Genomic DNA, 14,134 nt, shown 5'->3' with positions numbered 1-14,134 from the left:
GCAAGCAGTCTGGGAAATCCCATCAAGTGGTGGGACTAACAGGATGCATAAGTCCTGGTGAACAGTTAACCGGCTCGTGAACAACTCACCAGTCTGAGCCATAGGCCCTTCTAGTATTACCTTATAATTGTTATTTTTCTTGAGAGACAGAAAGCGTAAGCAGGGAGGGGCAGAGGGATAGGGAGAGAGAGAAAATCTTAAGCAGGCCCCATGCTCAGCACAGAGCCTGATGCAGGGCTTGATCTTACAACTATGAGATCATGACCTGAGCTGAAATCAAAAGTCAGCTGATTAGCCCACTGAGCCACCCAGGCTCCCCTCCATTATTTTTTTATTCCAAATTTCTTGATAAATAGGAGGGTATTCATACCTTAAAATTTTCTTCAATTTGGGGCGCCTGGGTGGCGCAATCGGTTAAGCGTCCGACTTCAGCCAGGTCACGATCTCGCGGTCCTTGAGTTCAAGCCCCGCGTCAGGCTCTGGGCTGATGGCTCAGAGTCTGGAGCCTGTTTCCGATTCTGTGTCTCCCTCTCTCTCTGCCCCTCCCCCGTTCATGCTCTGTCTCTCTCTGTCCCAAAAATAAATAAAATGTTGAAAAAAAAAATTTCTTCAATTTTTCTAAATAAATAATAATTGAAGACCTTCAATTTACCAGTAATTCTGTGGTAACGTTACCGTGGTAATGTTTAATGTTACTTCTCCAAGGAAAAGCTAATGTTTATTTAGAAATTCTGAACAAGGGACGAGGTGGCTCAGTCAGTTAAACATCCGACTCCAGGTTTCAGCTCAGGTCATGATCTCACAGTTCATGACATCAAGCCCCGCATCAGGGTCCACACTGACAGCGCAGAGCCTGCTTGGAATTCTCTCTCTCCCTCTCTCTCTGCCCCTTCCCCACTAGTGCTCATGCGTGCACCCATGTTCTCTGTCTCTCAAACTAAAGAAACATTAAAAAAATAGAAATTCTGAATTAATTAGCAGAAAGGGAACGGTGACCAGAGGAGAGGCTTAAAGGCAATGATTTAGAGCCAGTTTCAAGTAGAAGTTACACCTTCGAAAGACTTAATGGAAACTAATAGGAAATATATGACTCCCACTGTGGGACTCCAAATGACTTATTTTTCTTTTCCCCACTCTCCCCTCCCCGCTTTGCCCTGCCCATCCTCCAAGTGACCTATTTTGGAAGCATCTTTATTACCTAAAAGTAGTATGTCTTTACAGTACAACCAAGGCCAGAATTGTTCCTTCAAAGAATCCCACATGCCAGTTTCCTGCCATCCCCAAAGACACGACTTAACAAGCACAGCCTGATCCAGGAGATTAGAAACTTGAAGGACCAGAATTGTGCAAATTTGTGTAAATAACTGTGAAAGCATCATCTTCCAGTAAAGTCACTGGTGCATATTTTGCAATCATGGACACAATCACCTTAAAACGTGGAGAGGAAAGTTTGTTCTTTTTTTTTTTTTTTTTAATTTCTTATTTTAGAGAGAGGGAAAGCACGAGTGAAGGGAGAAGGAGAGAGAATCCCAAGCAGGCTCCATGCTCAGTGCAGAGTCTGACATGGGGCTTGATCCCATGACCCTGGGATCATGACCTGAGCCAAAATCAAGAGTCAGATGCCCAACTGACTGAGCTACACAGGCACCCCATGTTCTGAAGAGACTTATATGTATAGGTTTCATGTAGGTAAGTAAAAGAATGATGTCTTTGTATGAACCCATAAGTAACTGACTTAGCTCAAAGTTTAGAATGCCCTACTCTAAGAAGTCATGCCCATTCTAAATGGATATGCTTTATTCAATGTTCACATGTTTATGCAGAGCGGTTACACAGTGCATACCACTGTGATTTCCTACAAACTTGCACATGGCTACTCTGTGACTAGGTTGCCACATGATAGCCCTAAAATCTTGTCCACACGGTGTAATTTCAGGAAAAGGGCCACTGTCTCACATCTCCCCACGAATCTCTCCCCTAAGTCCCTCACTGTTTATTTTAACAGTTTAAGGAAAGGTCTATCCTATGATGAAAGCTCAGGCTCAAAATACAAATTTACATAAGAAAAAAATAAAAAAAGACATACCACTGTATAAATAACTGGGGAATGATTTCTTCACAGACTTTGGATGACAGTGTGGTTAGGAGAGAGACCCAGAGAAGGAAACAAGATGTATCAGGCATATTTGATCTATGACAATTATTGTTCTGGGGACTTCCCTGAGCACCACTAGCGGAGACAAAATACCAAATCAGACACATTTCTTCCTAAATTTCAGTGGTTTGTATGCCTACTGTGAATTCTCACGAAGACTTGTTTTCAGTCAATATATAATTGATCAGTAATATCTTCCTTACAGTGCTCCACACATCACCTTTTTTTTTTATATATTTACTTTTGAGAGAGAGAGAGAGTGCGAGCAGGGGAAAGGCAGAGGGAGAGACACAGAATCCGAAGCAGGCTCCTGGCTCTGAGCTGTCAGCACAGAGCCTAACGTGGGGCTCAAACCCACAAACTACAAGATCATGACATGAGCCGAAGCCGGAAGCTTCATTGACTGAGCCACCCAGGCCACACATCACCTTTGAGTACCACAAAACCGTAACCTAAGTTCAGCCCTGATCTACTAACTGTGAGACTTTCTTCTTCACCTAGAAATTGTTGAATATTCAGCAAAAGTGTAAATGCTCTGAAACACAATATTCTTCATGCTTACGTTTCAAAGAGTGCTTTAATTAAGAAAGACATGCATTTAGTCATTCAGAAGCTGCCCTCTGTCACCGTCCTTTATAGTCCTCTTATTTTCTCTGGCTAAGTGAGCTTAACCAAGTCACTGTGGTTCGAATAAGCAGAGTAGCTCATCTCGGTTTGCTGCTACAAACACTGTTTTCATCATATAGGGCCGGTCACCTTTTTTGTTACAGTGTATAATTGACAGTGAGCTTCCTAGGTAGCAAATTAGGCATTTCGCATTAGCTTTAGAAGTGCCGTCAGGAGTTATGATGTGAAAACTTCTCATGCCAAGTTGAGCATCTTCCTTCACCGACCTGGTTTGGAACCAAAGTACTCAGCGTGTATCCGGAAAATCTTATGAAACCAGCTATTGTGTTTCCTTACAATTACATAGTAGCTGATTTTACAAGCTAACCAGGAGCCATTGTACCCTAATCAGAAGCAGGTCCTTGGGGGGCACGGAATCTCAGTTCAATATAATGAGTTTCGACTGCAAATTCTTTTAGCACTGATTAACTGCTGAACTCCCAAATCATGGAGTTGGTACAGAGCTAGCTCCTTAAGCCTGGAATCATTAAAACTCTATGTCAGTGCTGAGAAATTTTGAGTTTTCTTCACATAATGGTGTGTATTTTCCCCCTCTGTCTTTCTAGAATGATGTGAACCACATATTAATAAACAACTCTCTCTCCCTCAAAAATCATCCTGCATTTTCCAAGTTCTTACATAAGTATTGGAGACTCTTTGGGTTTTCTTTTAATTCCAAAGCCTTGTAGTTCATACATTTGAATTTAGAATTTAGAGATAGGAAGTTAAAATTGTGCTTGAGTCAATTTGCATATATTATCAATGTCTTCACTGTATTCATACCTATGGACAATTTGAAAGTGCCTTATTTTATTTAAGTGAAGCAGATAAAAGGGTTGGGAGAGAAAAGAATAGAATACCAAGTTATTACTTTATGTAAAGTATGGTACCTAGTGCCGTACAAAGAAGAGCTTTGTGGCCTGGGATGACAGGTCTCTGCTGGGAGAGCCATCTGGGGGGAAACTCAGGTTTAACAAGTTCATGGTCTCTTTATTATATATCTACATATCTGTTAGTTTCAGTTGGACGAACTCATCTGTGTGAATGTTTGGATATCCATAGCTAAAAATGCTCTATTTCCCATTCACCGAATTCAAAGAAAACTTTTCTTCATAATCACTATGCCAATAATAATATAACTAACATTTGTTAACAGGAATTTAATTACTCTTTATGCCAGGCACTGGACCAAGTACTTAGCAAGTGCAACGGTGTGAGGGCTCTTTTCACCATAAGCTTTACGTGAGAATTCCTTGTGTACCATGAAGTCCAAGTGGTAAGAGACTTACACTTCCCAGCAGCCTCTAAATGCTTTCTCTTTCTCCAGAAACAAGAGGGCTGGATGGCACGGACCACCCAGAGGTCAGCTCTGGCAGGAATGTTGGGCTTTATGGCCAGAAGGAAGCAGGAAGGGAAAAGTGAGCAGAAGGGATCCAGGGTTTTAGTGAAAGAACTGAGAGAGAGGCACCTTTGTTGTTGCGAGTGGAATGGAAAGAGAGGGGTGATTTTAAAAAGTCTTACTGTAGTTCATCAATACACGTGTCACCTTTAAGGTTCCTGAAAGCACACTAAAGATTAGAATTATTTTTAAATTGCAGTTTGACTCTTGAACAACACAGGTTTGAACTGCACAGATCCACTTATATGTGGATTTTTTTTTGTAAATACAGTACTGTAAGTGCATATTCTCTTTCTTATGATTTTCTTAATAATATTTTCTTTTCTCTAGCTTATTTTCTTGTAAGAATATGATATATGATACTGTATAACACACACAATATGTGTTAATCAACTGTTTCTATATTTGTAAGGCTCCTGGTCAATAGTAGGCTATTAGTAGTTAACATTGGGGCCAGTCAAAAGTTATACACAATTTTCCACTGAGGGGGTCCACTGACCCTTGAACAACACCCAGTGCTGTTCAAGGGCCATCAGTACTTTTGGTTGCTATACATGTATCTTAATGTGACACAATGCCACCCAGATGTAGCCAACTGGGTCTTGAAAACTTGTTCAGTTTACATATATATATCTCATTTAATTCTCAGAACAACTTTAAATATTATTATCATTTTTTAGAGGAAGAATGAGAAATAAAATTCTTTTGGGTTAAGCCATTGAAAGTCAGCAAATTATTTGTTCCTTCAGCCTTACCTATTTTATCCCGATTAATGTGCTTCCCAAAGTTGCATAGCTAATGAGTAAAAAGACTAGGAAAATCCCAGCTCTTAACCACTGTGCTATCATAGCTCCGAAATGGGTCCTATCACCCCTGACACATAGACCTTTTATCATAACACACGGCAATGAAGAGGTTTTTCTGGTGCTTCTTATACAATAGGCTCAATAATTGAACTCTCCAGTGGTAGCAGTCAATAAACACTAAATTCGAGTCTTGGTTACTTGACTTGTGCTTTCTGTATCAGAAGTGATAGTATTTACTTAGGGGAGAAGAATTCTCCTCTAAATCTTAATAGTTTGTCTCGACCTCAAGGCTCAGGATGAAATTGGAAAAGTTCAAAATCATCAGTTTTTCCATTATAATCTCATTTCTGTTTCTCAGTTATACAACAAGCAAAGGAAACATATTAGCCACTGTATTACCCACTTAGGGTTTCACACCGGCTTCAAAAATTTCTTCTGTAGATTAGATGGTAGTGAACTCCCAAGCCTTTTTTTAGTTGAAAATGAATGCCCCCTTATTCAAAGCCTGTCTTTTCTCCAGAGCTTTCCAGTTCCTCGTTCTGTCTTCCTCCTGCCATTGGTGGCATTCATGACTTCTTGGTACCTCCACTTGAATCTACAAGAGAAAGAAGCAGATCAGAAGTAAAAAGGAGACCTACTGATTTGCTACGTGCCCATATCATATGACAATTACTTATGGTTTTATAAGAATGGGCATTTTAACTATGAAAGTTACGGAGTTACATGTGACTGTCCTTCATTCATGCTCTATTTATCCCAAACAGCCACCAGTACTGGTAATGTTGCCGTCCAGAGAACAAGAGAAAACGTGTGAGGATTCCTTTTTCTGAATGAGGACACATGTTCCTTCAATCTTCTTTGTGACTTAATCAATGTGGCATTATTAACAAAGCAGAGAATATCATGAATCACTCAGAAAGAAGAGCCTTGTAATTCACATCTCATTTCCCAGTTGAGCAATCAGCTGTAGGTAACAGTCCTACCAGAACACTTGAGTGTCTTAGAAGATTCCCGAGTTGAGAGGACAGTTTCAGACTCACATGGGGGCTTATAATTCTGACCTGCAAACCAAGTAAACCAGGAGAATGCCTCCCTTGGGCCACTGGGCCACTGGGTTACAGTTTAGGATTCCTAGGCCTATGTAGTGGGTTCCATTCACATTTGCTTCCTTCCTACCTCGTACCAGTCGACGTCTTGGTGGTTCAGTCTCTGGAAAAGATCTAGAGAGTAAGGAAAGCTTATTGATAATTCCTCTACTGAAAAACTACTGAGAAAACACTCAGCTTCTGAGGGGGGGGCATTAGCATCCAGTGAAGGCTGGGCCCCAAACTTCATTGTCATGGTACCATGTGTCAGAATTCAGAGACACTTTAATCAGTGGGTAGACATAGATGAAAGAAATCAAAAAGCTTCCCTCTCAGCTAAAAGAAAGTCCTAACAGCAGGAAGATTTACTACTGAGGAACTTAGGAACTTAAGGAAAAGGTAAGCTGGATGGCCAAGGTAGCATATCTTCATTCAGCAAAATAGACAACATCAAAGAACACAATGGCATTTTTCACATCTAAAACCACCATTAATTTTAGCATGTTTGATTTCCATTTGCAATTCAAGCTCAATAGTATAATTTTGAGGCCTTCCTTACACTTTGTTTTTCTTTTAAAGATGATTGCGAATTTGTTTTGCTTTTTCATAGCAGATTGTCTGAGTAATAAGAGACTTTTTTCCTCCTTATGGTTCTCCATACCAAGGAGCGGTGTTTTTCGATGTTAAGAGTCTTCTCTCTTTGTTCCCACTGGACTTATAGAGTGATAGAGTAAGTTAAGTGGTTAGGACAGGGGAATAAAAGAAGAGAAGCTATGCAGAAACTTTTTAAACCAACTCCACATCACTGAGAATGTGTTTCTTTCCTAGTCTACAAGATTATAAAGCTTTACTTTCATTCATGATAATGTTGTGCCAAGACATGTCCTAGGTCCTTCTTGCCCACACTTGGCTTCTTCTGTCCTGGCAAAGTGAAGATACAATTCTAGGGTCTGAGTGGGCTGACCGTCAGCCTTGACTTCATCGCAGGACTCCATTCCTTGTTTTATGTCTGATTTACAACATTTTATCATCCCAACCTCTATTCCTTCGGTCTTTTTATTTTTTAATCATCCCCATTAGAGATTACCAGCCGTTCTCCTCCTCTCTGAAAGTTCATGTGGGAGGGACTCAAATTGGAGAAAACTGTCTTCTTCAAAACTTTCAAAACCTTTGAGTCTTCCAGTTACCGGAACAAGAAAAGGAGATCGATAAACATTATTTATTCAAAGGTTTGTATCTGTGCATTTTTTCCCCTTGGGATAGAATGACTAGACTTCATTTTCTTTCCGGAGAGATCTATAACCCAGAAAAGGCTAACGAGGTGCTTGGGTAACTTAGTATCACAAGATTTGGGGCCTGCTTTGTGGCAGTCATCAAACCTTGTGCTACATTCAGTTCCACCATATGTGAGGCATTTAGTCTTTCAGCTCAGGTAACAGCATGAACTGCCGGGGAGGCACCTGAGACAGGTTTGGATTCTGCGTTAGGTACACCAAGAGTCAGGGCACCTGGCGTCTGGTAGGTTCTGCCAGAGCTCTAACCTGATGCGTGAACTGGGCAAGTCACTTCATCTTCCTGGACAGCCACTTCCACATGTCTAGGTGGGGATTTGGACTAACTCAGTGGTTTCAGCCCTGAGCCGAAGACCCGGCCCCACCTACCACCAACTGGAAGAGACTCTCTGGAGTTGGTGCTCTGGAATCTGATTTATTTAGGAATCCTTCTCAAGCATTCTACTGTCTGCCAGGTTACAAACCATTGTAGCAGCCACTCTTTAGGGTGACTTCTAGCTTTAAAACACTGGCTTTCCATTACACTAATATTCTCCGCAATTGGCAGAATCTGGATCCGTGTGAAAGGTTAGTCAGTAGAACTAATATATCATAGAACTCTTTTCAAATGCGTGTGATTCAAATGCTGTACGCAAATGAAATAACTTCATTCAGAGAGCCTATCACAGCAGTGCTGGTTATATGATGTATACTTGTTATCTCATAGGATTACAGTAAAAATTAATGGACATGATGGCTGTGAGCATTTGTCAGGGTGCCTGTCACAGAGTGAACACTTAATGAATTCATCGGTGATAGGATAATAATAGCAGTGATGTCGGTTATGAGATCTTGCTACTCAGCGTGTGCCTCGTGGGCCAGTAACATCAGCGTTGCCTTGGAGTTCCTTAGAAATACAGTCTCGAGCCTCACTCTGGACTTCCTGAACCGAAACCTGCATTTTATAGTGAAATCCCCAGGTGATTTGTGTGCACAGTAAAGTCTGAGAAGCACTGACGTAGACAAATAAACTTGGGACTCAGCAACTTGCCAGAGCTCACACTACTAGTAAACTAGAGAACTAGGAGTTTTTCTTACACCTAGATGGCATCTCTGAGCTGGAGATGTTCAGGCTTCCTGAGTCCCACTGAGATGTTCTTTCTCTCATCCGGGCTGTAACTGTCTACCACCGTAGCAACAGCACTGTAATTTTATTTTTCACATTTTTAATTATTCAGCTGTTTTATTTGTCACCACTCAGGGAATTATTACAAAACTTATGTCTACAATGCTTCTGATTAATGCATATTTAGGCAACTAAGCAGATGTAGAATGGGTTGACTTCTTTGATAATATTAAACATTGATGAAACATATATTTGCACAGCAATAATGATGCCGGCATTTGTATAAATAATAACACATCTATTTCCCTAATCATCTAGGGGGAAAAAAACCACAGTGAGAGTTGACAGAATTACTAAATATGTCTCACTTACTAGGCAGATCATTTTTGAGTGTAGAAGTTTTTTTTATGTGAATAAAATTATGCTAATTTATAGCATCTATTACCACTTTCAGATGAAGGAAGTGTATTTGAGCAGAAAACAGTGTGGATGAGACCTGAAGCATGTTTCCAAGATATATCATAAGTTCCAAAGCTTCTGTGTCCATCATGGAAAGCTGCGTGTTTTGTGATGGACTTCTCCACAGTCCTGCAGTTTGATTTTATGTAAGATGTATTCTGAAACCCAGCTTAAGTGATTCTACAATACATATTGTTTTTCACATTTTAGCATCTCTGAAATTGAGATTTGTCTTATAATTGATGGGCATGTCACAATTTGTTTAGCAGCATCTTGTTTCTTTTTACAATTGATGGGATTTAAATTCGATCAAATAGGAGATCAGGACTCCCCGGTGAACTTAATCCTAGTCCACAAGGAGCCTGATGGTGAGGAAAGACATGGGATAGAAGGGAGACATCACCCCCACCTGTATTCAAATAAGAAAGGGAGGTGGGTAACTGCAAAGAAATGAGATTTAATAAGAAAAGATTCCATGGGTTTCCGTTTTCACAGAGCCAGAGAGAAAAGTCATAGAATCGGCAAGAATATAGCAGAAAGGCAGGAAAGAGGGAAAAGGGAGATGGAAAACAAAAGGGGAGCAAATAAAGCATCAAGATGGAAAATATAACCAACACAGCCACTATTTCGATCATTATTTCCTAGGTGTTACATTCAATTTGCTCCTTCCTTTTCTTAGTTCACACACTGGTCAGTAGAGCTCCTACAGGCTGGGATGAGGAAGGCAGTTTCTGCCTCTTTTAGGACGTATTTTTTCCTTCTCTGGCCTACCCAAGCGGATTAATCGCCCCCACATGGTCTCTCCCCTGCTTCCTACATTTTACTCAGTCCCAAAGCACCTGGGAAGGTTTACATGATTGTTACAACTTCTATTTGTTTGTTTGTTCTTTCAGGTGATATCAAGATTATCGAACAAATCTACAGTCTCACAGGTATGACTTTTGCCAAAGAACAGAATCTTTATCTAAAATCTGTAGGATTTCCTGTAAATCTGTCTCCCACTTCAGGGTTTTATGTATTTATTTTCTACTTTCCCTAAAATGCTTCCCACTGAAATGTATTGACTGACTTTCTGGAGTTTGGAGCAGAGAAGTATTGAAACTCATCTATTTAAGGGTTTTATTGTTGTTGAAAGCAGTCGTCACCAGAACCTGGCAAAAGTAGAAAAATCCCAAGGAATTGACCTCGGAAGTACATTTGTTATGTTTAAAGTTAATAATCAAATGTTTTCTTGTAAGCTTCCGATGATGGTACAACATGGTTATCCATAGTATAAAAAAAAAATGTCTCCGATATTCTGGAAGGGATTTCACTTGAACTCGTAAGATAATCCCAACTTTTTAGAATCCTCCAATTTCACAGAAAACTTTCCCAAGAAACAGTGATTTATCAGATTTATTACCTAGACTTTTACTACCAATGATACTGTGACAGGAACCTAGAAATAGCTCCCTTTTTTGCTCTGTATTCTCCTTGAAGCAGAACCCAACACCTTTCACACACGTGTGTACACACAGACACGTGTACATACAGAGAAACACCAATCCAATCATATAACACACGTAAAAGACATTGATAATTTACTGAAGATAGCTGGGGCACAGGCAGGGTTTACTTTTAATACTATTGGGAAACTTCTTAAAAGCCCTTAAAACATCTCAGAGCATTCAACTGAGTTTCTCTCTGGCACTAGTTGTCTTCTTTCTCATCTCTACAAAATCCCTCCTCAGGAGTTGGCAAAATGGCCATTATGTTTCAACTCTTCTCAACAGGCGGCCTTTCCTCACTATTTTACCCCCTTGTCCCCAACCACTCCTATATTCTCTTTCTCATGAGAAATTCTGCCTTCCTTTGGATTTTCCAATTTGAATTCCTCACTCCTTCATAGCACAGTGAAAATGAACATCCCTGCTAAGAACACAACATCTGTAACTTTCAAAAAAAAATCTTCTGTATAATTTAGGCTTCAGCATCAAAGTCACCAGCATAACAGCTTCAAGGCAAAAGATATTTATTTCTCTCTCGTGAACAAGGCCAGAGGTGGGTGATATAACTGTGTCAACAGGGTCCTGAGCTTTCTTCTTTTGGTTTCATTATCCTCAACACATGGTTTCCTTTTTTAAGACCTCCTCATTCTCTAAGATGGCTACTAGAGATCTATCTATTGTATCGGTATTCCAGACTAGAAACTAAAAAAACAAAACAAAACAAAACAAAAACACTGAAGGGTAGGATAGAGGTTTCCCTCTTTCCAGAAGTCTTCCTGTAAGTTCCTTTTAACCTGTCCACTTGCCTGCTATCACCTCAGAACTTAACTTCATGGCCAAACCAAGAGGCAAAGGAAGCTGAGAAAGGTGATTTTTGGGCAAGGTACATTCCTAAGAATTCTGTTAACTAGCAAAGAAGGGGAGATTATATAAAAAGGGGTAACCAGCACTCTCTGTAGAACCTGCCCTGAGGCAAATGTTTCCATTTTCTTCACTATCATCATCATCATCATCATCATCACGAGGGCAAGCATCTATTTTAAGTACTTTCAGTGCACATTGCTAAGTGTTTTAACTTACATTATCTAATATCTGTATCCTCATACCATTCCCAATTTACAGATGAGGAAAACAAGGATTTAAATGATTTAAATGATGTTACTTGACCACTGTTGCAGGTAGAAGTCTCCAGACTTCTAGGACTGTGTGACCGAAAGTTCACGCATTCAACCATTAGACTTTATTCTGCTTCCCCTGTAGTCATGGCAGGTTTGACTGAATCTAGTCCACTGTGTGTTTGAAATGGCTATCCCATAGAATGTCATGAGCTAAATTAGAGATTCCTTTGACTATGGGGAAAAGAACATCATTGCCCTCATGGAAGCATCTGTTGGGAGGAAATGAAGAAGGGGTGGGTCAGAAGACAAGGAAGAAATCTGTGGTTGGAATGTATGGCAGTGTATACATGGATGAATCCAGCTGCACGAGGGAAGCAAGCATTTCTGTATGGATAGCCCAAGGAAAGGAGCTGGAACTCCTGTATGGGCGCTGCATGTGGGGCTGGGTGTTTAATAATCTAATATATTTGGGTCCTGTCTGTAATAATGGTAGGGGGAATAATTAATTCTTGGTGTAGGTAATGTTGGCTGCCTTGATCACAAAGGTCAGTATTTAAGCAACTTGCCCCAAGTGCCAAGTCTCCATGATAAAATGGAAGTATGAAATCCGAACAAACTTGTAGAAGTACAAACACTATAGATTATTAGAGAATTACATCAGGACCAGCGGAGCCTCCTTGAACCAAAGGAATGATTAAACTGCCGATGGAAATGTAAACAGAAGTTCAATTAAAGAATTCACTCATTGTTCTTCATTTCTTTGATAAGTTTGCCCCGTGTGTCTTTAACTGGGTGAGCTAATTTTTCTATTCTACAGTGCTACTAAACAGTTTCATGAGTAAACTATTTTGCTTAGCTTGGCCAGTTTTAAACTGGATGGGCTGTTGCCTGTTAAAGTCACCACATGTTCAAGTTCATTTTTTGTTGTTGTATGTATCATTATAATGGTTACAGGAAAATCAATAGATACCAATAAACCAACTGTTTATTAATATGAAGTAATAACCATGACAGCTCATGAGATTTAAATAGCACACTTAGATCTTTTCAGCTTATTATCTTATTTCTATTAGAAATTATTGATGAGCAAGTAGAAACAATTGTATCCTCAAAAGAAAATGAGGCACCAAAAAAAAAAAAAAATGAATTGAGCCTTTGGAGCAGAGAAGCCATGTCTGGGGCAGAGCAAGAAACACCCACTCTTCTAGTGACTCCATTGAGGGCCACTAGCTTAGCCTTTGTTGTTCTCTCTGCCCTGCCCCATCATCATTATCTTCGTTGTCTTTATCCAACCTCTCCCTCACTTCTTCTGAGTCTAAAAGGTTGAATGACTCCAGTCAAGAGTCTAAGATGGGTTTTTTTTTCTTCCAAAATTTTATTTAAATTCAAGTTGGTTAACATATAGTGTGGTATTGGTTTCAGGAGTAGAATTCAGGGATTCATCACTTACATACAATACCCAGTGCTCATCTCAACAAGTGCCCTCCTTAATGCCCATCACCTATTTAGCCTGTCACCCCACCCACCTCCCCTCCAGCAACCCTCATTTTGTTCTCTATAGTTAAGAGACTCTTATGGTTTGCCTCCTCTCTGTTTTTATCTTATTTTGTTTTTCCTTCCCTTCTCCTCTGTTCATCTGTTTTGTTTCTTAAATTCCACATATAGGTGAAATCATATGGTATTTGTCCTTTGTCTTTCTCTGACTTATTTTGCTAGCATAATACACTCTAGTTCCATCCTAAAAATAGAACTACCCTACAGTCCAACAATTGCATGACTAAATATTTATCTAAAGGATACAAACCCCAGATAAGAAGGGGCACACGCACCCCAGTGTTTATAGCAGCATTATCAACAATAGCCAAATTATGGAAAGAGCCCAAATGTCCATATACTGATGAATGGATAAAGAAGATGTGGTTTGTGTATACACACACACACACACACACACACACACACACACAATGGAATATTACTGAGCCATCAAAAAGAATTAAATCTTGCCATTTCCAACAACATGGATGGAACCAGAGTCTAAGATGGGGTTTAGCAAGACTTCTTCCTTTCCCAAGGTTCTCAAGGGGAGCAGGCCAAATGGTTTGCTCCATTTCCTTCCAACTGACATCTGAAAGTAAAGATAGCAGGAAGCAGAGTAGCTGTGGATGCCGCGGATCTTACTCCATCTATCTGATCCAAAATAGGAAAGGTTTTTATTCTCAAAGATAATATACTTTTCTGGTTGACCTCCATATAAAGTTCCACTGAAGACCCTATAACTTTAAAATAACAAGGCCCAAGACCTTCCAGTAAAATTGAAAATGTCGTTACTCCTAACAGCATGCCATCATATCCTATTACCGATGACAGACTGATTAAAATCTAGATGCCAAGCTGGTAAAATGCACCCTTCCCACCAGGACAGTTTAAGAAGACCAAGAGAGGTGTTAGCTGACCAACACCAGGATAGCAGAGAGGGTAAACCCGGGGAATAGCAGAAATGGCGAGACATTGAACACCTGAATAAATAATAGCAAAATCTGCAAAGTCTTAAGTTTTCATGAG

General features: G+C 40.0%; 1 protein-coding gene and 1 long non-coding RNA gene across 2 annotated transcripts in view; one reads left to right on the top strand and one right to left on the bottom strand.

The window, feature by feature from the left end:
• Positions 1-14,134, top strand: part of KCNH8 (potassium voltage-gated channel subfamily H member 8) — a 360,147-nt gene that overhangs the window by 316,185 nt on the left and 29,828 nt on the right. Inside the window, exon 12 of the mRNA XM_086674209.1 lies at positions 9,861-9,899. Coding sequence (XP_086530335.1) covers positions 9,861-9,899 — 39 coding nt within the window. The remainder of the gene's footprint in view (positions 1-9,860; positions 9,900-14,134) is intronic.
• The window catches only part of LOC147577135 (uncharacterized), a 136,696-nt gene continuing 127,165 nt past the window's right edge, over positions 4,604-14,134 (bottom strand). The window contains exon 2 of the long non-coding RNA XR_015239942.1: positions 4,604-5,621. This is a non-coding gene — a long non-coding RNA (uncharacterized LOC147577135). The remainder of the gene's footprint in view (positions 5,622-14,134) is intronic.

The sequence above is a fragment of the Puma concolor genome, chromosome C2, assembly GCF_028749965.1.
Source record: "Puma concolor isolate L17-30 chromosome C2, mPumCon1.1.hap2, whole genome shotgun sequence".
NCBI lineage: Eukaryota > Metazoa > Chordata > Mammalia > Carnivora > Felidae > Puma > Puma concolor.
Note: the sequence above shows the minus strand (reverse complement) of the source record. Positions and strands in the feature narration are given on the sequence as shown.